Source organism: Lithobates pipiens, unplaced genomic scaffold, assembly GCF_037356315.1.
Source record: "Lithobates pipiens isolate NorthernLeopardFrog02 unplaced genomic scaffold, aLitPip1_a1.2 Scaffold_19, whole genome shotgun sequence".
NCBI classification, from domain to species: domain Eukaryota; kingdom Metazoa; phylum Chordata; class Amphibia; order Anura; family Ranidae; genus Lithobates; species Lithobates pipiens.
This window is the reverse complement of record NW_027507764.1, coordinates 121,749,397-121,772,055: the sequence shown is the minus strand read 5'-3', so window position 1 is coordinate 121,772,055 and position 22,659 is coordinate 121,749,397. Positions and strand designations below refer to the sequence as shown.

General features: G+C 42.2%; 1 protein-coding gene across 3 annotated transcripts in view; it reads right to left on the bottom strand.

The window, feature by feature from the left end:
- TTC21A (tetratricopeptide repeat domain 21A) overlaps positions 1 to 22,659 on the bottom strand; it is a 108,777-nt gene that overhangs the window by 40,094 nt on the left and 46,024 nt on the right. For all 3 annotated transcript variants that reach the window (XM_077491212.1, XM_077491213.1, XM_077491214.1), the window contains 8 exons: positions 22,029 to 22,229; positions 19,182 to 19,311; positions 11,049 to 11,206; positions 9,107 to 9,322; positions 7,367 to 7,605; positions 6,999 to 7,071; positions 4,330 to 4,440; positions 1,224 to 1,362 (listed from right to left, as the gene is read on the bottom strand). In XM_077491212.1, the coding sequence (XP_077347338.1) occupies positions 1,224 to 1,362; positions 4,330 to 4,440; positions 6,999 to 7,071; positions 7,367 to 7,605; positions 9,107 to 9,322; positions 11,049 to 11,206; positions 19,182 to 19,311; positions 22,029 to 22,229 (1,267 nt within the window). The remainder of the gene's footprint in view (positions 1 to 1,223; positions 1,363 to 4,329; positions 4,441 to 6,998; positions 7,072 to 7,366; positions 7,606 to 9,106; positions 9,323 to 11,048; positions 11,207 to 19,181; positions 19,312 to 22,028; positions 22,230 to 22,659) is intronic.

Genomic DNA, 22,659 nt, shown 5'->3' with positions numbered 1-22,659 from the left:
ATGCCAATGCTGGGGGCTATTATTGCATTCACTGACACCAGTGCCAGGGGTTGTTACTATTGCGTCCACTGGTACCAATGCTGGGGGTTATTATTGTGTCCATTGACACCAATACTGGAGGTTATTACTGAGTTCAGTGAGACCAATACTGGGGTTATTGTACTCCAAATTCTGCAGCGTGCAATGTGAAATGCTGCAAAAAATGAGTCAGGACCAACATTTTTGGGCACAGAGATGCTGCTATTGTGCGGCGTTCTGCAGGTGTCAGGGGCTGCCCTTGAGGCCCTCTATAATTTTACAGTTGACCACCACTGACCTACAGGCTTGTGAATCAGCAGTGACAAATCTTCCAGCTATACCCCCTTTAAATTTTTCAATCCCACTGTAGTGAAAGCAGACACAGTCTACATGAAAGTAGCAAATCTGAATTCAGGAGCAGTGCCTAATCAATCCCACACCATCACAGGAAGCTGAATTAGGTGGACTTCTCTAGCAGGATCAACATGTATTTGTGGAATTTTGTAGGGGGGACAAAGAAACACTGTAAGTGCAGTAATATAAAGTGGTATTAAATCCAAAAAATACAACATTAATAAGTTGAACAATTTTTAAATCTGATGGCTGCTTTCGTTTAATTTTTTTAGGGATTTTTTTCCCTTAATTTTCACCTAGTGATCGGGCTAGTAACACACTTCCTGTCTTGGGGTATCTCCACTCTACTGGACAAGCAACAGAGACACCTTTGGACAGCAGCATAGTCAGCTTAGGAAGAAACTGTGGTGTCCCCATCTTGACTGCCATCCGGGTGCTGGTCTCTCTTGGGTAAGCAAACCAGTAACTCTTTTCCCATTACTGCAATCCATTGACATGTTATTATAATAGCGTTTTTGTTTTGTTGTTGATGATACTATATATAATATCTCCTGAAGAAGCTGCCTCCGCCACAAAACATGTAGAGGATATATAGTACATCAAAGAGTTCATGTGTCCTCAGCAATCGCCTGAAGCTACCAGGTGATTAACTAGACTTGTCTGTATAATTTATTATTTGATAATGTTATCATGAATTGCTGTTTTATCAGAACTATGGATTTGTGTTCTTTTAACATTTTTGTATAAATATAATTGGCATATTTGAATGCACTTGTTCAATATTTGGGTACCAAAATTCAAATATGTTCATAGACATAGACAGTTCCTTCATATAAAAGGTAAAAACATACCAGGCTCGTGATTCAGAACATGTTTCAGAAGCTTTTCTGCATTTTCATATTTCTTCAGTTTAAGAAAAAGTTCAGAAAGATCACAGCACAGACATTCTTCTGCACTCATCTTCAGAGCTGCTTCATAGTAATTTACTGCCTAGGAATAAGATAAAGGTGAGATGGCAATCACATTCCATGGAAATGTCACAGGTGAATGGAGAACAGCAGGCTGGAGGCAGAGGTCTACACTCTGATAATAACAGACTGCACTGGTGGTAGAATGGAGGTATTACTTACATGACATACATCGTCTAATATACAAACCTTCATCATAACTATTGAAAGTACACTTTGATAAACTACTATTTTGTTTTAGTGCCCTATGAATTTAAATAACTGTGATCTAAGATAAAATATATTTTTTGGTGTAAACCAACAACGAATTCCAGCAACCCTCTGCCAACACTGCGATCTCCCATATACAAGACATAACGTGTTTTTAATAAACTGCAAAATTTCTTCCTCATAAATATGGCCATTGGTACTGCAGGTTACACAGCCCATTATAAATATACTCAGGGATACAGAAAAAATATTGTTATATCCCAGGTACAGTCCCCATGCTTCTTAGCGACTTCATGTTTGTTGTCTGTGGCCACAACACATGGCTGGATGACCCTGGCACATTGTCACACTCCATATTTCCAAAGCTTTTCTGAAAATGATAATTGCTAGTATTATACAACACTAGGTAAGCCATGTAACACTCAGGCCCCATGAACACTGGGCACTTGCCCAGTTCTTCTAAACCTGGCAGGAGAAAAACAGAGTCAAAAACACTTTTATACCAATATACCAATATAATGCTGCGTTATCCAAACGTAATCATACGGCAACCATACTAAATCATAATATTGCTGGTTGCAGTTAAATAGTGGTGGTGAGATATTCTATTACTATATAAAAAATCTAGTAGTAGTAAAAGTTTATATAGGAATAGAATATCTCACCACCACTATTTAACTGCAACCAGTAATATTATGATTTAGTATGGTTACCGTATGATTACGTTTGGATGGCGCAGCATTATATTGGTATAAAAGTGTTTTTGACTCTGTTTTTCTCCTGCCAGGTTTAGAAGAACTGGGCAAGTGCCCAGTGTTCATGGGGCCTGAGTGTTACATGGCTTACCTAGTGTTGTATAATACTAGCAATTATCATTTTCAGAAAAGCTTTGGAAATATGGAGTGTGACAACATGCCAGGGTCATAATATTGCTGGTTGCAGTTAAATAGTGGTGGTGAGATATTCTATTACTATATAAAAAATCTAGTAGTAGTAAAAGTTTATATAGGAATAGAATATCTCACCACCACTATTTAGCTGCAACCAGTAATATTATGATTTTGTACGGTTACGGTTGAATAGCGCAGCATTATATTGGTATAAAACTTTTTGGCACGAGCACATGGGACATGATCAATGCTAGCAGCTGTCCTTTAATCATCTCTATTTATCATTTGGATTTTCACATGGTAGCTCGTAAGATTCTGTTTGTTTTTTTGAGTCAAAAACACACCTGAAGCCACGTTTTTGCGAATGCGTTTACGTACACCAAGTGCTTGGGTATTCGTTCATTTCATTGGCTAGAATATTCATTCATATTGAATGAAGTGCTAAATGAGCTTAGGGCTTAAGCATGTTCAGGTGCGTTGGCCATTTTTTTTTTTGCAGCCAAACGCTCCTCTCCTGAATATGTTGGCCCTAAAGTTTTTTCTTTTTTGCCTCTAAAACGCCCCTGCATCTAAATGCCTGTAAACAGCAATGTGTGCATGGACACATAGGCTAAAGCCCATTATGCATGGGCAGAATGTTGGGAGACATTTGCCGGGTAAAAAAAAAAAAAAATGGGCAAAATTCTGCCGCTGTGTATGTCGGTCTGTCCAACAGGAGGTGGCCGTTTGGGCAGCTTCTGTCGGATGAGCATGCTGGAAAACCAGCATCTGACCGACTCCCGATCAGCGCTCTCAGCCAATGGCAGAGAGCGCTGATCGGAGTGTTCTGGTGGGGGGCATCCCCCTGTCAGACCACAACAGCTCAGCGGGAAAGATCACTGTACTAACCTTGCATGGTCGGTTTTTTTTTCCGCTGGGTTGCACATAAAAAACTGTTTGTGTGTGTACCCGGCTTAACAAAGAGGAGCGTTTAGAGGCAGAAAAAAAGTCAACGTCTTAAAAGAGGAGTTTTTGATGTCTAGTGTGCATGAGGCCTTGTACTTCATAGTTTCATAGTTAGTTAGGTTGAATAAAGACACCAGTCCATCAAGTTCAACCTGAGTGTCTACAATTGTCCCTATCCCTGTACATTGCACACTCACATCGGTCCATGCCCTTAAGGAGCCCACAAATCCAAGGTCCCCATTCATATACTATGGCCAATTTTTTTTGACAGAAGCCAATTAACCTACCTGCATGTCTTTGGATACTTAATACTTAAAGCGGTAGTAAACCCGCATTTTTTTTTTTTTTTTTTTTAAAAACCTGCAAAGCAAAAGGCATAATGAGCTAGTATGCACCGCTTATACTAGCTCATTATGAAATACTTACCTTAGAACGAGGCCCCGACATCTCGCCCGATCCACGCCGAGGAAGCCGACATGCTCCCTCGGCGTCTCTTCCGGGTATCGCGGCTCCGGTGCTGTGAGTGGCCGGAGCCGCGATATCGTCACTCCCGCGCATGCGCGCGGGAGATTTAAATCCGGCCGGACGAGCGCTGCCGGATTTTCGCGGAGAGAACCCCCTTGTGCGCATGCGCCGCTGCAGTCAGCGGCGCATACCGAGGGGAATATCTCCTAAACCGTACAGGTTTAGGAGATATTTTTTTTACCTACAGGTAAGCCTTATTATAGGCTTTCCTGTAGGTAAAAGTTAAAAAAGTGGGTTTACTTCCACTTTAAATAAACATCCCTATTCCTCATTAGTTGTTCAGTGAATGGGAAAACTTTGTAGTAAAGCCCATTAATCATTTTGTCTCAGCTGATCAAAAAGTAAGCAAGCAATACATGCTGATATCCTGAATGTGCTGATGGCATAAAAATACAGAATTAATGAAAATCTACTACAACCTTTTTATACTGATGGGTTTTCATGAGCGATAGTCCAACCCTGCTTGTGAGTGTTGCATCCTTTGGCTTCTTTCTTTGTGCTTGATCATAGACCTCTAAGGCTTTTTCTGGCTAATACAAGAAGAACACAATCAATAATTCCTTTAAGAAACCAAAAATAAGAAAAAGTATTCTTTTAATATAATCTTTAAAGTAAACTTTTCCTAATAGGAATATAGAGCTGTTATTGCAAACGTATTATGCGGATCCACTGGCTTCCTTACTTTCCAGGTCATTAGCTAGGAATAAGTATACCAATCAGGAAAGTCCTTATCTTCATATTTGTTCTGGGTCATTAATTCAAAGTATTGAAGCAAGAGGATCAGATTGACAGCCACTTAAAGTGGAACTTTACATATAACAATGTGCTAAAAATAATGTTCTTTACCAAGGAACATATATTCCACATTAATAATTATGCTATCAAGATTAGTGTGTGCCCTAAATTGTTTTTTTGCTGAAGCCCAGAGCCCCTGAGCAGCAGTAAATCAGCAGTCTGTCAACAGATCGGCCTCTACAAATTCAGCATAGTGGCTAATAGAGAGCAACTGAGCTTGTGCAGAGCAGGGTGAGACATTGGTGTTGATTTACTAAAGGCAAATCCACTCTGCACTACAAGTGTACTGCAAGTTGTAGATCTCAGGGGAAGATCTGAAATGAGGGGAATCTCTGCTGATTTCTATTATCCAATCATGTACAAGCAAAAATGCTGTTTTTTATTTTCCTTGCATGTCCCACAAATAGCTATGAGTAAGCACTGATTACAGTGCAAAACGTGTCAGCATTTTTGTACCCTTTTCTTTGCTGTGGATTATTTGATGTGATGTGACCCCCGATTTTTAATAAAAACACAGGATTTTAAGCCTTTTTCCAGTGTGCGGCTATCCAGAGTTTTTCTGCTATTGCGTGTCCTCCATAATGTCGCAGTCCCGATAAAGGACCACTGCCATTACTAGTAAAACAAAAATGAATAATAAAAATTCCATAAAACTATCCCCTATTTTGTAAACGCTATAACTTTTGCAAAAACCAATCAATATACATTTATTGTGATTTTCTTTTTTTTTTACCAAAAATATGTAGAAGAATACATATCGACCTAAACTGAGGGAAAAAATATTTTTTTTATATATTTTTGGGGGATATTTATTATAGCAAAAAGTAAAAACTATTGTGTTTTTTTTCAAATTTGTCGTTCTTTTTTTGTTTACAGCGCAAAAAATAAAAACCGCAGAGGTGATCAAATACCACCAAAAGAAATCACTATTTGTGGGGAAAAAAGGACGCCAATTTTGTTTGGGTGAAACATTGCATGACCACGCATTTGTCGGTTAAAGCAACGCAGTGCCGAATCGCAAAAAGTGGTTAAAGTGTCACCTGTAGATAATTTTAGGTATCGCAGTTTGTTGCCATTTCACAGGCATGCACGATTTTAAATGTTGACATGTTTGGTATCTATTTGGTGAAACATATCTTATTTTTTACCAAAATATTGGGTATGATATTATGTTTTTGTGCCCAAACATTCATTAAAGTGTATTCTTTCCTGAAGATTTGCATTTGATAAATGGCTGTGCAAATATTCACCAGGGCCTTTCCTTTCAGAACATATATAATGCTTGGGGGTTCTAAGTAATTTTCTAGCATAAAAAAATGCTGATTTTAACATGTACCCTGTATGTGGGAAATGTCAAAACTGATTTGGATGGCAAGCGGTTAAAGTGGTTGTAAACCCACTTAGTAAAAATCATGCAATCCCCCGGCTTTCATAATACACATAATAAACTGAAATCCACTTTTGATTGCCATGGGCTACTGCACTTTGTGTCCTGTATATGTGCCTCATTAAAAAAAAGCAATTCTATACCTTATTTAATAGCGCCGCTCAGCACTCACGTGACCGGCCGATCTGACTGGTACAGCGGGAGGGGCCGAGATTCCCCCGCTGATGTCAGTTGGGAGGAGGAAAAAGCCACGTGAGCACCGCTATTAAATAAGGTGTAGAACGTTTTTTTTCTAATAAAGCACATATATGTGCTTATGAAAGCCAGGGGATTGCTTGATTTTTATTTTGTTATTACAGCAGCAGGAGGGGGGGGGGGGGCAGCGGGGCCTGACACAGAGCTGACAGGCAGGGAGGAGAGGGGGGAGGAGTACAGAGGGAGACAGAGGAGATCTGAAGATATCGGTGTATGACAGAGGCACGTAAACTGTACATGATGTTAGGCCTCAGCAGGCATGATATACAGTGGTCAGTTTACGGGGGGGGGGGGGGGGAGGGTATAGCCAGGCAGGATCAGCCAGGTATTTAAGGTGTTATAGGGGGCCAAATTACACAGCACGAGCACTGTGCTGTATAGCATGCTTTAAAGGAGCAGGATCCATTTGTTTTGTTTTTTTAGGTTAACAAACGTTTTAAAGCAGCAAACATCTAAACACACAGTATAAATACTAAGGGCCAAAAACCCTTACTACACCCTCACCACCTCCTTTTACATACAGGTGTCATCTTCATGCTGATGGGTCAAGGAAAACGCATGATTACACCATTATTCTGAATAATGGAAAACAAACTAGACTGATAGCACAGTGCAATGCAATAAAGCCCTGGAGGATTTGGCAGAAGATACCTCCTGAATTTTCATGTAGGCATCTCCCAGAAGAAGACTTGTCTGTGGGTTAGGCAGCTTCTCACTCAGCTCTCTGTGGAAAGAAATGAACAATTTTGTTTATACAATGGTTACCACATAAATAATCTAGAAAATGGAAAGTGTGTTGTACTTCGAGACCATCAGAAGTCGGATGTAACTGTAGTAAAGAAAAAAAAACAAAAAAAAAACACACACTATGGGCAACATAGACACTTATTTCAGATGGAACATTAAATGGTCACATGACTTCTGATTCACCACAATGGAAAATATCTTTATTTTAGAAAAAATGTTCAAGTGCTAAAAAAACATCCGATTTTTAAAATATTCTGTTACTAGAAACATACCTGTAGCAAGCAATGTATAATTTTTTATCCTTTCGATTTTTCAGATAAATTTCTGCCATCTTTTGCTTGACCTCAATGTAGTATGGCTGGTTTGGTGTGACATCTCCCAGCATTATCAGCGCTGACTCGATATCGCCTTTACTGAGGGACATGTCCGCATTAGCTATAATGATTCTAATCTCTTCTGGCGTCCCACGAAATGCATTGACTGCATCTTGTATTATTTTTGTAGCTTCATGCTAAAACATCACAAAAATGCGTAATCAGATGAGAAAAAGGTAATTGTAAATGTACAGTAAATGCTAGCCAGTGTTCATTTCGTCAACGAAAACATTTTCGTCATACTTTTTGTCAGCAGGATGTTTCCAGTGCTGAAAACTAAACCAAAACTACCCCACATTTTCATCAATTGAACTATGCTGAAAATCAATTCCCATTTTTGTCATTGAACGAAAACGGAAGAAAAATATGAGGGAGGGACGTTTATCCACGTGACTTTCCAGTTTTCTCTGAGAACTGCCTGTAAAGCCAATGAGTTTTGGCTTCTCCTCCCAGCAAGCAAGTTAGTGAGCGTAGTGTGCTTATGGTGTGGCTTGCTTAGCACGGTGCAGCACTACAGGCCACATCTGAGATTACCATCCAGAGCACTGTGCAGCATTACAGACCTCCTCAGACCACCATCCAGAGCACTGTGCAGCATTACAGGCTATCTCAGAGATTACCATCTAGAGCACTGGGCAACATTACAGGCCACCTCAGAGATTATCATCCAGAGCACTGTGCAGCATTACAGGCTATCTCAGAGATTACCATCTAGAGCACTGGGCAACATTACAGGCCACCTCAGAGATTATCATCCAGAGCACTGTGCAGCATTACAGGCCACCTCAGAGATTACTGTCCAGAGCACTGTGCAGCATTACAGGCCACCTCAGAGATTACCATGCAGAGCACTGTGCAGCATTACAGGCCCCCTCTGAGATTACCGTCCAGAGCACTGTGCAGCATTACAGGCCTTCTCAGACCACCGTCCAGAGCACTGTGCAGCATTATAGGCCTACTCAGATGATTGTCCACAGCACTGTGCAGCATTACAGGCCTTTCTTAGACCATTGTCCAGAGCACTGTTCATCATTACAGGCCTCCTCAGATGACTGTCCTGAGCACTGTGCAGCATTACAGACCTCCTCAGACCATCGTCCACAGCACTGTACAGCATTACAGGCCGTCCTCAGACCACCATCCAGAGCACTGTTCATCATTACAAGCCTCCTCAGATGACTGTCCAGAGCACTGTGCAGTATTACAGACCTCCTCAGACCACCCTTAAGAGCACTTTGCAGCATTACAGGCCTTGTCAGACCATGGTCCAGAGCACTGTTCAGCATGACAGGCCACCTCAGACCACCGTTCAGAGAATTGTGCAGCATTACAGGACTCCTCAGATGACCGTCCAGAGAACTGTGCAGCATTACAGGCCTCCTCAGACCACCATCCAGTGCACTGTTCATCATTACAGGCCTCCTCAGATGACTGCTCAGAGCACTGTGCAGCATTACAGACCCACTCAGACCACCATCCAGAGCACTGTGCGGCATTACAGGCCTCAGACCACCCTTCAGAGCACTGTGTGCATTATAGGCCTACTCAGACAACCAGATTACACAAAGTTCTTTTAATATCATTTACTCTTACAATGACTTGTAGTGCAACCATAGAATGCCTCAGCTCTTGCTTTACCTGCTCTCCATTTAAACGCAAATGTTTGGCCAGTTCCAGGTATATGGATACTCGGTCACTTATACTAAGGCTTCCTGTTTTATCTCTTCTAGCCACTCCACTTTTCATCTCAGGGAGGCTCATAGCCATTCGTAGCATCTGTATAGCTTCTGCTCGGTTCTCTGTCTTCTCCAGAACCTTGGCCTTGATTAAATAATAAAGAGGATGTTCTCGCACCTACATCATGAACAAAGGAAGCATGATTATTAAGATGTTTATGATAATGATCATAACGGATTTGAGATATTATTTATAAAACACATAAAGAAACACAGTACATAATGAGATTGAGGGGGTGAATTTCCAAATTTCGAATTTCCGAATTTCAAATTTCCGAATTTCAAATTTCCGAATTTCAAATTTCCGAATTTTTAGGAATTCAAAAATTCAAAAATCTGAAAAAAAGAAAGAAAATCAGTAGAATTCAAAATAACTAAGACAAACCACAGGTTTTCAAGGGGCACCGTTACAACCCTCTGACCGCTGGCGTCCTAACAACCAAGGACGTCATCGGTTGATAAGCAGCACATAGGGTGCCTGCACAGCATCCTTGCTCGTCCCTCCCCTGCCCCTCTCCATCAACACTGAGAGCACATTAACTGAGTGAGGTGGAGAAACAGGGAGAAGAGAAACACTGGAATACTAAATCAGTACCAGTGTGGAAAGGTGTATTGCTTTGGAAGAATAAATCAATTCTAATGTTGGCATCCTATATGTATGGATGTTGCTGCATTATGTAAAACTATTAGATTCATTTTTTAGATTTTACAATGGGGTGCATTATTTTAGAGGGTGCCGTGGCCAAAAAAAAGGTTGAGAAACACTGCTTTATAGACATCACCTTCTTTACAAAGCTGTTTGAAAAATGTTTTTTTTTCATCTAAAGCCGCGTACACACGGGCGGACTGTCTGGCCAACTTAGTCCGTCGAAACACATTTCAGCGGACAGTCCGCTCGTGTGTGGGCTTCAGCGGACTTTTTCAGCGTGCAGTCTGGCGGACTAAGTATTTCGGAATTTCCGTAATATTGTCCGTCAGACTTTGGTTTCAGTGGACAATCCGCTCGTGAGTAGGCTAGTTGGACGGACTAAGTATGGCGCATGCTCAGAAAGGATTTACACGGCGAAAGGTTGCATTGCTGTGTATTGTACTTCCTATTTCTAGTCCCGTCGTACGTGCTGTACACGTCATCGTGCAAACTTTCGACGGACTGTTTTGCATCCGTGTGTGGTCAAGTCCGTTCATTCGAAAGTAGGACGGACTGTCCGTCGGATTGTCTGACGGACTAAGTTGGCCAGACAGTCCGCCCGTGTGTACGCGGCTTTAGGTTTACTGTGGAAGAAACCTTTTCTGCGAGAACATGGAAGCAGTGATTGCGGACTTATTTTGTAAATTTTAGCTGTTTAGATTTCATCACAAACCAAAAACAAGAATGCAGATAGGGACTATTAACTTTACTCTAAATTTAGTGACTCACATACAGTATCTGGCTAGTAACTCAAAAATTCCTGAAGCCAGAGGTCAGCATAACAGCCAGGAAATTAGCATTTTTTCAGCATGATAGCAGTGGCAGCCCCCCATATTTCACTTTAAACTAGTATACTATCGTCAGTCTGACAGTAAATCCAGGAGAATACATGTATCATTTGGTCACATATAAATAGAGACACTAGGGCATGAATATCAAGCATTGCAATTGTTAACCATTTTTATGCACAATCATTCAATAAAACGTGTTGTACAAATACATACTTACCACAATCCGTAAGTAAAAGTATGGCAATGCCCAAATCTACCATGTCCTGATCGTAATTCCTCTAGTTATATAATAATCTGTACCATTATTTGGACTGTTGGCAAATATCATTTTCATGTTCCCTATTAAATTTAGGATAAATATTCACCTTAAAGTTGTGGCTGACTCCAGTCTCTAGAGACAATGAACACTCAGAATACTGTTCCTGTGACAGGTGAATCTGGGCCATAAGAAGGTGAGCGTCAGACCACTCAGGATTCAGCTCTATACAGCGCTGCAAAATTCCTTGTGCTCCATCAAAATTACCTACAAGTGGAAATAATTAAATGGTACTTCTGTAATGAATATAAACATTTGTTCAACAAATATGAAAAACAGTACAACATGAAAGAGAAAATACTATTTAAAAAAAATATTTAAAAAATAAATGTTAAAATTAAAATACTACTAAAATATTGTCATTCTCAAGAGCAGAGAGCGGGAGGCAGGGGATAGCAATGCGAGAGTGGGAGGCACAGCTGTACTGGATGGTGGCTGGGAGCGGGAGCTGCATGAGTTAACTTTCCAGATTAATTAGCAGGTGATTGGTTGCTAGGACACCGGGCAGCCCTAGCAACCAATCACCAGCTTGCTAATAGGAAAAGTTAACCTCAGCAGCCCCCTGCTCCCGCCCTCCATCCAGTGCTGCTGTGCCTCCCAGCCACTCTCCACTCTGTAAGGTAGGCAAGAGGACATGGTTGTGAAGGGGGTGGGGGGTGTGTGTGTAGGGGGTGATTTGAAGGGGGTGGCAGAAGTGAAGGGGAAAAGCAAATTATTGTGGTGGGGGGGGGGTAATGTGAAAGAAGAGTAGTGCTGTTAGGAGAGGGCAATATAAAGGGGGGCAAGTGGGGGGATGTAAAGGTAGCAGTACTGTGGAGGGTGATGTAAAGTGGGGCAAGTGCTGGTAAGGAGGTAGATTTGTAGGGGGGCAGTGCTGTATGTGATGGGGGGTGATGTAAAGGGGGGCAGTGCTGTGGCGGGGATGTAAAGGGGGGCAGTGCTATGGTGGGGGGAAAGTGAAGGGGACAGTGTTGTGGAAGGAGAACTAAAGGGGGGCAGTGTTGTGGGGGGGAGATGTGATGTAAAGGGGGCAGTGCTGTGGGGGTAAGACAAAGTGGGGCAGTGCGGGGGGAGATGTAAAGGGGAGCAGGGTTCTGGGGGGATGTGAAGTTGGCAGTGCTGTGGAGGAGATGTAAAGGGGGCAGTGCTGTGGGAGGGAGATGTAAAGGGGAGCAGGGTTGTGGGGTTGATGTGAAGTTAGCAGTGCTGTGGAGGAGATGTAAAGGGGGGCAGTGCTGTGGGAGGGAGATGTAAAGGGGAGCAGGGTTGTGGGGGTGATGTGAAGTTGGCAGTGCTATGGAGGACATCTGAAGGGGGGCAGTGCTGTGTGGGGGAAATGTGTTTTAAAGGGGGGCAGTGCTGTGGGGGGATGTGAAGGGAGATCTGAAGGGGAAAATGTTGTGGGGGGGGGGGTGATTTGAAGCGGCCTAGTGCTATGTGTGAGAAGATATGAAGTAAAGAGAGGCTAGTACTGTGGTGAGATGATATAAAGAGGGGGCAAGTGCTGTGGGGGGGGGGGGGGTGATGTGAAGAGGACAATGCTGTGGGGAGGGGAAGGGAGTTGATGTGAGGGGGGGGGATGTAAAGGAGGGCAGTGCTGTGAGGGGAGGGGGTGATGTAAAGGGGCAGTGCAAAGGGGGTGATGAAAGGGGGGGCGTCGCCATGGGGGGGGGAAGTTGATATGAAGGGGGCAGTGGACACTAATATGACTGATGTGAATTGGATGACTGATATGCGGGGGATTGAGAACACTGTTGTGAGAACGGGATTATGATATAAAATGAAGGGGCTGTGATGTAAAGGATCTGAGACATCACACAACCATGCGATTCGGACATTTGCTGGAAGAACATTTTACTGATTGGACCTCCATAAATTTTAATTCAATATTCCTATTCTATAGCCTTGTCGGTATTTAGAGCATTTTGTAAACAACAATGATTTGTTGAAGGCTGCAGACTGCTGCTTTTTATGCAGAGATAATATTTAACTGTACAGACCATAAAACAAATGTAAAAAGGGCAGACGGCATCATGTTGCCTACAGAGAGTCTTATGATTTCTCTGTGTGCACCCCTCTTCCGTGGATTTCTGTTACCAGAGTGGTGATGAGAACATGGAAAGAATCAAAGAAAAGGAGTGGATCTGTGGATTTGTGCTGCCCCTTCCTACCCTGCTGCTCTAGGCAATAGACTTCCAGTGCCCTAAGACAAATCTATCATTGTTTGTAGCACTTTATAGTTGTATAGATATGTAGCGCATTGGGCTGCTAAGTGTTGCGGCCCACCTGTCACCTTGCCCAGCCCGGAATTCACTTGCAAGACACTCCAAGACAATGATCTGTTAGCTTTGTTTTTGTATTTTATTGAGAGAATTTAACTTGGATGGGGTATAGGAAATATGGGATGCCCAATGAATTTTAGAACAATCAATTGGGAAAACTTATACACACTTCAGTAGATTCGCTCCATTTCTCCTCCTGCCCATTGCTTCCTCTCTAAGGTTCCAGGCACAGGTAGCACAATGGGGTTAGGCCTGACACTGGCTCAGCCGGGCCTTAGCAGTAGCCTTTTTGCAGGCAGGGACCGCGGGCCCCTATAGTGTAGCAAGTAGAAAGTTCTGGTGCTAGCTGTCCTAACTTTGGTTACTAAGCCCAGAAACCTGTCTTCAGGCTCTGCCAGCCTTCCTGGCTGCAGCTGCCCCTCTCCACTGCCCTTGACAACAGAGTCCACTCGACTGGCTCTGCACCCATCCCAGTCTGCATATTCACTGTCCTCTCATGCGTGCCTCCCCAGCCCTCCTGTGTTTGCTTGTCACTCATCAGCCCTCCTGGCTGCGACCAGTTATTCCTCTCCGTGAAAACTTGCCCGGAAATGCTAGCTCCTGATATCCTCTTTGCTCCTCCTTTGCCTCCTGTCCGAGGTGCCTTCATGGTTTCTTGAAGGACCTCGCCTGCACCCGTGCCCAGGGCCTAAGGTCACATCCCCCAGACTGGGGAGCTCCCTCAAAGGCCCCCACGACAGCCTAGCACTCCATCTTCAAGCTGTGAACAACCCCAAAGACTCATCCCCAGCTGGGCTGACCCAGGGTATTTAAGGAGGCCTGCCCCCTGCCAATCCAAGTTGGGGATTGGTCAGGGCTCGTTAGAGTACCCCAGGCAGCTCCACCTCTCCTCCTCTCTTTCTAGTACATTCCAGAAGGATCTAGAAAGAAGAGGGGGGTCTTAGTGATGCTGCCTGTGAGTCACCAGCTGCTATCCTGAGCCACTCCCAGCCCACACCAAAACAAGCAGGCCTGGCTGCCAGCCAGGCCTGATAAATGTACCTTACCTATCACACAAAAGTCATATTGTAGCACCTACCTACCTAGAGGGTGCTACACATCCAACATCAAATGTCTATTCTTTGCATAATTTACACATATTCTGAGTAAAATAACACTCAACTGACTAATGGTTCAACAAGAAATCTTTTTTTTTTTTTTTTTTTTAATAGTGTTAAGAAAATAGGAAAAAGAAATGTGATATAAGAGGTTAGTATTGGTCAATCAGTGGGATTCCCCCATCCCTGTCCCCCTGTTGAGACCATGTATTCTAACAACAGTGACTCTCTGCTGTCAGAATACAGAGATCAGTGCAGCAGATAGAAGCAAGTTTTCCAGCAATCCCGTTCGACAGAAGGCAATCTGTTTAACTTTGTTTTTGTTTTTTATTTATTTATTTTTTAACGTGCAGATCTGAATTCAGCTGGTTCCTGCTGAACTGGTTGAATTTCAAACTGTGTTTACCAAGACACACTAAAGCAGCCCATTGATAAGTAAATTTTTGTTCAATCTACCAGGGTTGAACGAAATAAAATGAACCTGATTCCCCCATCCACACACTCAATGAATCCTCCCTGCTGAGCTATTGTATTCTGTTAGAATACACTGATCAGCATTGCAGGCTATAGCCTGCAGCACTAATCGAATGTGGAAAACCCAACAGAGCGGTTCTACAGAAGTCAACTAATAGATCGACCTCTGTAAAACCTCCATGCCCATACAAGGATCGGAATGCAGCTGGCCCCTGCTGAACCATACAAATTTCAATCTATATATAGCTGGCTTAATAAATTAATACTGGTGCAACTACAGTCAGATGAAGGTTAACCTGGCTGTTATGTTTTTGCACTGTGGGAGTTCACATGAGCACCCAGAGGTAATGGATGCAAACACAAGAAGTGCATATAAACTCTAAGCAGACAGTGTCCCATTTATAGGTTTTACAATACAGTAACTGTTTACAGATCAGATAAATATGTGTTTTTCTTACAAAACAGTTCTTTTTATTCCCCATGCAGTCATACCCCTTTTTACAAATTCCTGCCTGCAGCTTGAAGAAATACCACTAGATGTCAGCAACGTTTCTGCCAGAAGTTTTCACACTGCTAACAAAGCTCTCAACGCTAAACTGTAAACAGGTCTGTGATGTTGGTTCAGGGCTTGTTCTGTTTTGGGACACCTTTGGAAATTTTATTGCATTCTCCACTGCAGGATAAATACTTTTCAAGACCTAAATGTATGATTCTTCCCACCAATGCACTGCAGTGAGATGGAGAGAAAACTGGATGGGGCGTGCAATGCATTTCAAAAGGCAACCAAGGTTTTCATTGTTTTGTTTGTAAAGTTTAAAAATGTAATTATAAACTCTAGAAAAAATGTTCAATCCCTGCAAAATGCACATGCTTTATGTCTTTTGGCATTCGATTCTGAAAGTCATACTAGAGGCATGTGGAATGTAGTGTTTGAATTGACCATAGACTGAACCAGGCTGTTGCAAATGTAGAAGAAAAGCAATGAGGCTTACTTTAATAGCTGCCACTCAAACTGTTTACATATACTGGAGCAGCATTGTGGAAGGGCAGTGAGTTCCATGCCCCCCCTGATTCCCTGTGCTCTTAGCAAGGGGGGAAGTTTTCTGCAAATGGGGTGCACTTAATATGGGTCAATGTTTTTTTGATAAGCATAAGCAAAGCAAATGTTTGCTTTAAAGTCAACCTGTACTTTGTCTATACTGGGCAAAACAACAGGTTCTCTTTTCTGTATGAAGCAGACAGATTATGTACTTGCCTTCCATTCACACATTTGTGGGAAGAAATCAAATTGCGCACCCAAAAAAAAAACAAAAAACGGATACAAATTAAGTACTTTGTGTAGTCAAGTCCAGATCGTGCTTCAATAATATTAGTGATATTAAAAAATCTGGATATAACTTGAAACGGCTGTTGGATCTATACAGTAAGAGAGGCCGCTTACCGGATCAGGTGGATCTCAAATTATAGAGATCAAACTCGCTCAGCAATGGGTCATTCAACCTGTGAGTATTCCTCCTGGGACTCCTCTAGAGCCGGTATCCCTTTTGATACAGCGAACAGTAATTCTGATGTAATGTTTCTTACACAAGCACTGATAGAGCCTCCCGTATGATCCTCCACAGTGGAATATGTTTACCAGATAAGAAGAAAAAGAGGCTTCATGGTGCAGTATTGCCGTTTAAAAGATTTATTGCAAACTTAAAAGGTTTGCAATAATTTCCATAAGCAAAAAACTATTTGAAACAGCCGCGGATCAAGCCAGCCAGCTGGTGCGTGGTGACGTCAAAGACTGGTGCTCCAGCCGACGTGTTTCCCCATACAAGGCATCGACTGGGAATGGAGGCTGACTGGCGAGCAAAAATCGTTTTTTGCTTGTGGGTGTCAGTACCTTTTAAGCCGCGTACACACGCGGGGACTGTTCGCCCAACTTTGTCCGCTGAACAGTGTTTCGGCGGACAGTCCGCCCGTGTGTGGGCTTTCAGCGGACAGTTTCAGCGAACAGTCTGCTGAACAAAGTTTTTCGGAAATTCCGAAAAACTGTCCGCTGAAACTTGGTTTCAGCGAACAGTCCCCTCGTGTGTAGGCTTGTTCGTCAAACTAAGTTCCGCGCATGCTCAGAAAGGATTTACACGCTGAAAGTTGTAATGCAGTGTATGGGACGTCGTATTTTCCGTCCCGTCGTACGTGCCGTTCACGTCATCGCGCACGGTTTCAGCAAACTGTTCGTTCGTCGTGTGTGGGCAAGTCCGTCCATACTAATTTTGAGCGGACTGTTCGCTGAAACTGTTTGACGGACAAAGTTGAGCGAACAGTCCCCGCGTGTGTACGCGGCCTTAAGTTTGCAATAAATCTTTTAAACTGAGATACTGTACCATGAAGCCTCTTTTTCTTCTTATCTGGTAAACATATTCCACTGTAGAGGATCATACGGGAGGATCTGTCAGTGTTTGTGTAAGAAACATTACATCAGAATTACCGTTCGCTGTATCAAGAGGGATACCGGCTCTAGAGGAGTCCCAGGAGGAATACTCACATTCTGAATAACCCATTGCTGAGCGAGTTTGATCTCTATAGAGATCCACCTGATCTGGTAAGCGGCCTCTCTTACTATAAAGATCCAACAGAAGTTTCAAGTTATATCCGGATTGTTTAATATCACTAATATCATTGAAGCACGATATGGAGTTGAATGCACACAGTATTTAATTAGTATCAGCTTTATTGTGTTTTTAGGTGGGTAATTTGATTTCTTTCCACAAATTTATGAGCTGACTATTCAGGCTATTTAAGTTGCAGCACCTGACACACTGCTATATACACAATTTTTTATTTTTTTGCACCTTAAATCACATAATTTATTACTGATTTATTCAGTAATTTTTTCATACATTCCTTTCACTATTTTCTTTATATATTAATTTTTATTTCAAGATTTGGGGCAGTGCAGATTTTCTACACCATCTCCATTTCTATACCATCTTCCATTCACACGGCCAATCTTTTGTCAGCCCACCTGAGGTTTTGACTAGCAATTGGCTGCTAAGATATTGATCACTGCATTGTGGGGAGTAAAGAAACAGAAACAGCATCACATGTTCCCCTATACTTCAAAATATCTGTATGGCAGCAGAAGGCAGTGGCATAAAATGAGGAACATAAATATTGGCTCAGTATGCTCCATACAATCAAAGGCAACCCACTTTATTGCCCAGTATAAGAAAAATAAGGGTTTACGTAAAACTGATCTGAATGCGTTGTCTCATGTCAACACCCTTTTAATGTGGGATAGGCAGATTTATTTGGACAGTTTAAAAAATGGCACGTAGTAAATTCAATGAAAACATACTGCAACAATCAACCTGGAAGCTTTTCTGCTTGGCAAGGTCAGAGTACTGTCCACCCTCCCACCTCCTTTCTACAATCAGTTAATGTGTAAGTCCAGATAATTTGTTTTTAATTTTGGATGGAGTGGAGAAGGGTTAGAACACCTACTACTATTAAGATCTCAGTTAAAGGGATTATAAAATAACATATGTCACAGTAAAAATGATTTCACCAGAGAGGAACTTAAAGCGGTTGTAAACACTTACATATAGTATACCCAATCCTCAGGTGATACACAGAGATGAAACAAATCCCCCTACATATGTTTTACTTGTTTATCTGCAGTCTCTTCTCTACATCCCTTCAAAAGTGCAGAATTGTGATGAAATCCATCTTCATCTGCAAGGAGCAAAGGAGCACAGAGGAGGGGGCGGAGAGCTGCAGTTAGAGCTCTTGTTGTGTGTGAACCGATTGGAGGAAAGGGACACCCCCCCCCCCCCACACACACACACACAGCATGAAGGAAGGATACAGAGCTGTGTTACTGAATAGACAAGCTGTATGCTGGGCTCCCTCCCAGTCACAAATTGCATTTCATGTGTCGGGAAAATTTGTCAGAAGTAAGACATGCTAATAACAGAGGAACAAAGCACCAGAAAGAAACGGCACTTAGAGATTCGGAGATAAACTAGTAAACACTACAGATATACTGTACGAGCTTTGTTTAGATTTCATGACCCAGGTTTACAACCACTTTAAGGAAAAGTTTCAATAGGGACACAGACAGAAAAAAAATTAAAATTAAAATTAAAAACGAATAAACGAAAAAAAAAAAATCAGCAGTTCTATTTCTGTCCATTTTGCAGATTTTCTCTCACCTTTTGAAACTATTGTCACAAAGCATAGCAGTAAATACTCAACAGGGGTTCCAATCTTTCCCCACTAATCTTGCCCAACACATGCATGTCTATATATATATATTTAGAAAGAAAAAAGGTGACATACCTGTAAAGTAAATGACCTGTGACTTTAAAAAGAGAGGCTCTGGTAAAAACGGGGCTACTGATATTACAGGAGACAGAATGGTTGCTGCTTTTTCTAGCAATGGGGATATGGTTTGCCCTGGGGATACAGGCTGCAAAAAAATAGACAATTATATAGTTATTCTTTGGCAAAAAACAAACAAAAAAAACACGATAAACACTTTTCATTACCCTATATGTAAAAAACAGTATTATTAGTCACAGATATAAATATACAAGTTTGAGCAGCTTGTGAATATAAAATGTATTTTAAATTAGAGATAAAGTATACCGTACAGTATATTTAGTGAGTACATATTTTGAGGTATTAATATTGATCTGTTTAACCTTCTGTACTTGTAAAATTACTCTTACGTCGTTGGGAATGTTATTTAGAGTTCTTATATGCAATTTTCATTTTATTCTATAGTTTGTGTGCTTTAAAGGACCACTGTACCTTTAGTACAATTTGTACAACTGTCCCTTAAAATATTCCCCCTTATCCCTCTGTGTGCTTCCCACCTGGACAAATACCTACCTTCCATCCTCAGTCCAGTGATCCTTGCTGTGTGGCTCTGCCTAATGTTGCACAGCCTTCCTTGTGAAAAAAAACATCACCTTTGTTGTGCACATCTGCGCCATATTAAAACATCAGAAGGACAACTGTACTACCTGCAGTGGTCCAGGACAGTACAACTTTCCTATAGAAATGAATGGAGCATTTCTGTTGGCAAGTTGTACTCTGCTGGACTACTGCAGGCAGTACAGTTGTCCTTCTGATGTTTTAATATCTTCCATACATGTATCCTTTGTAATTACATACTTACAGAGCAGCTCCCTCAGGTTGTGGAGAAGAGGAGAGGAGAAGATATTCTGTAGTTCCGCAATAGACAACTGGGCAGGACAGAAATCATTAGAGTAAAACCAAACTTTGGTTTGAGAGCATTTTGCAAGACAAGCAAAATATTTTCATAAATTTGGACTTGATATACAAGCGAAGTCTTGATATACAAGTAGCATCAAGTCACAACTGGGTATAGACGCCTCTAAGGCCGCGACTGTCTGACGGACTTGGTCCGCTGAAACGTGTTTCCGTCGGACAATCCGCTCGTGTGTGGGCTTCAGCGGACTTTTTCAGCGGACAGTCTGGCGGACTAAGGCCGCGTACACACGGGCGGATTGTCTGCCCAACTTAGTCCGCTGAACCGTGTTTCTGCGGACAATCCGCTCGTGTGTGGGCTTCAGCGGACTTTTTCAGCGGACAGTCTGACGGACTTTGTCTTTCGGAATTTCCGTAATTTTGTCCGTCCAAACTTGGTTTTGTCCGTCCAAACTTGGTTTCAGCGGACAGTCCGCTCGTGTGTAGGCAAGTTGGACGGACTAAGTATGGCGCATGCTCAGAAAGGATTTACACGGCCGAAGGTTGCATTGCAGTGTATTGGACGTCGTATTTCTAGTCCCGTCGTACGTGCTGTACACGTCATCGCGCAAGTTTTCAGCGGACTGTCTGTTCATCGTGTGTGGTCAAGTCCGTTCATTCAAAAGTTGAACGGACTGTCTGTCGGATTGTCTGACGAACTTAGTTGGGCAGACAATCCGCCCGTGTGTACGCGGCCTAAGTCTTTCGGAATTTCCGTAATATTGTCCGTCCAAACTTGGTTTCAGCGGACAGTCCGCTCGTGAGTAGGCAAGTTGGACGGACTAAGTATGGCGCATGCTCAGAAAGGATTTACACGGCCGAAGGTTGCATTGCAGTGTATTGGACGTCGTATTTTCTAGTCCCGTCGTACGTGCTGTACACGTCATCGCGCAAGCTTTCAGCGGACTGTCTGTTCGTCGTGTGTGGTCAAGTCCGTTCATTCAAAAGTAGGACGGACTGTCTGTCGGATTGTCTGACGGACTTAGTTGGACGGATAGTCCGCCCGTGTGTACGCGGCCTAAGTGTAGCAATATGGTTTACATTTATTGAAGGTACAACATTTAGCAACTCACATCCTCCCAACTCATCATCCTTTGCACAGCCATCGACATCATCCCTTCCACGCTGCGCTCCACAAGCTCTTCAAGCCTCGCTTTCAGATCTCTCTACTACAGGGTAGTCTTCCCGGTCACGATTGCAGATTGACAGAGGTGAGAGCCGACGATGAGGAGGACGGTCTATGTGGACAGCTTTACCCCGGATGCCTGCATACTTAGATGTGCCGGTTTAAATCATCAACCATGTGAATTGCTAAATGTTGTACCTTCATTAAATGTAACCATAGTGCTACACTTAGAGGCGCCTCTCTTCTCTTTTTTCTCTTTTTATACTATGTAGCTCCTGATGGATTTTGCTTCTAATCCCCTTGTGGAGGCTTCCATTTGTGGATGGACATTTTATGGTTACCCAACCCATTACATTGCTATAATCTTTTTAAATGGACTATAAACTGAAAGACCTATGAATAAATGGTTGTGGAACGAATCATCTGAGTTTCCATTATTTCTTATGGGGAAATTTGCTTTGATATACAAGTGCTTTGGATTACAAGCATGTTTCTGGAACAAATTATGCTCGCAATACAAGGTGTTACTGTACTTATTTCTCTTTAGTAAAGGCTCTGTGTTTTCAGGAAATTAGTAACAATGTGTATTTCTAGCCAGATCAACAGGTATTCTGTACTTGCAGGGTCTGTAAAGGAATAACACATGCTGACATGTACTGCATATGTCTCTGTATTTATTTTGCCCCAACAGTAGAAAATTGGGGGAGTGGGGAATAATTAGAACTAGACAAATCTTGTGATTTCCATTACAAATAGTGATGAAATTCTGTAAAAGCAACTTTTACCTGCGCTGGACAAAATTCCAAGTACTTTTTCACAACATCAACAATAAAAGTCGGGTCCAATTTTTCTAAGTATTCCACCCCCAGGGGAAGACTGTTTAATGTGGTAAAGTGCATGTCCAATGCTTCTCTCAGATGGTCTAATATAATCTTCTCTTCTCTTCCATTCTTGGATGCAAGGAGGGCTTCCACATAGCATAATTCCTGCAAAAAGGAGCACATACTTTATTAGCTGTAACCACTGGTACAGTCTTACATACCTCCCAACTTTTTGAGAGGGACACCTATCTGCAAAAGTATGCAGGTATAGGACACACCCCCTTAAAGGAGAATTGTACAAAAAAAATCAAGATTGATTAAACCCACAAATGCTTTTTTACCACTACTATTCCTTTATACTAGCTTTTTTTTTTATACTAGCTTTTGGAATTTACAAATGCAGCAATTTAGAATTCAGATGAAAGGTTTAGCACTGGGAAAAAAAATTTGATAGATAAAAAGTGCATTTTATATACATCTATATAGATCAGACCAAAATGAGGGACAAATGGGGAGGAATGAGGGACAGAGGGACATTGCTACAAATCAGGGACAGTCCCTCAAAATCAGGGACAGTTGGGAGCTATGGTTTTAG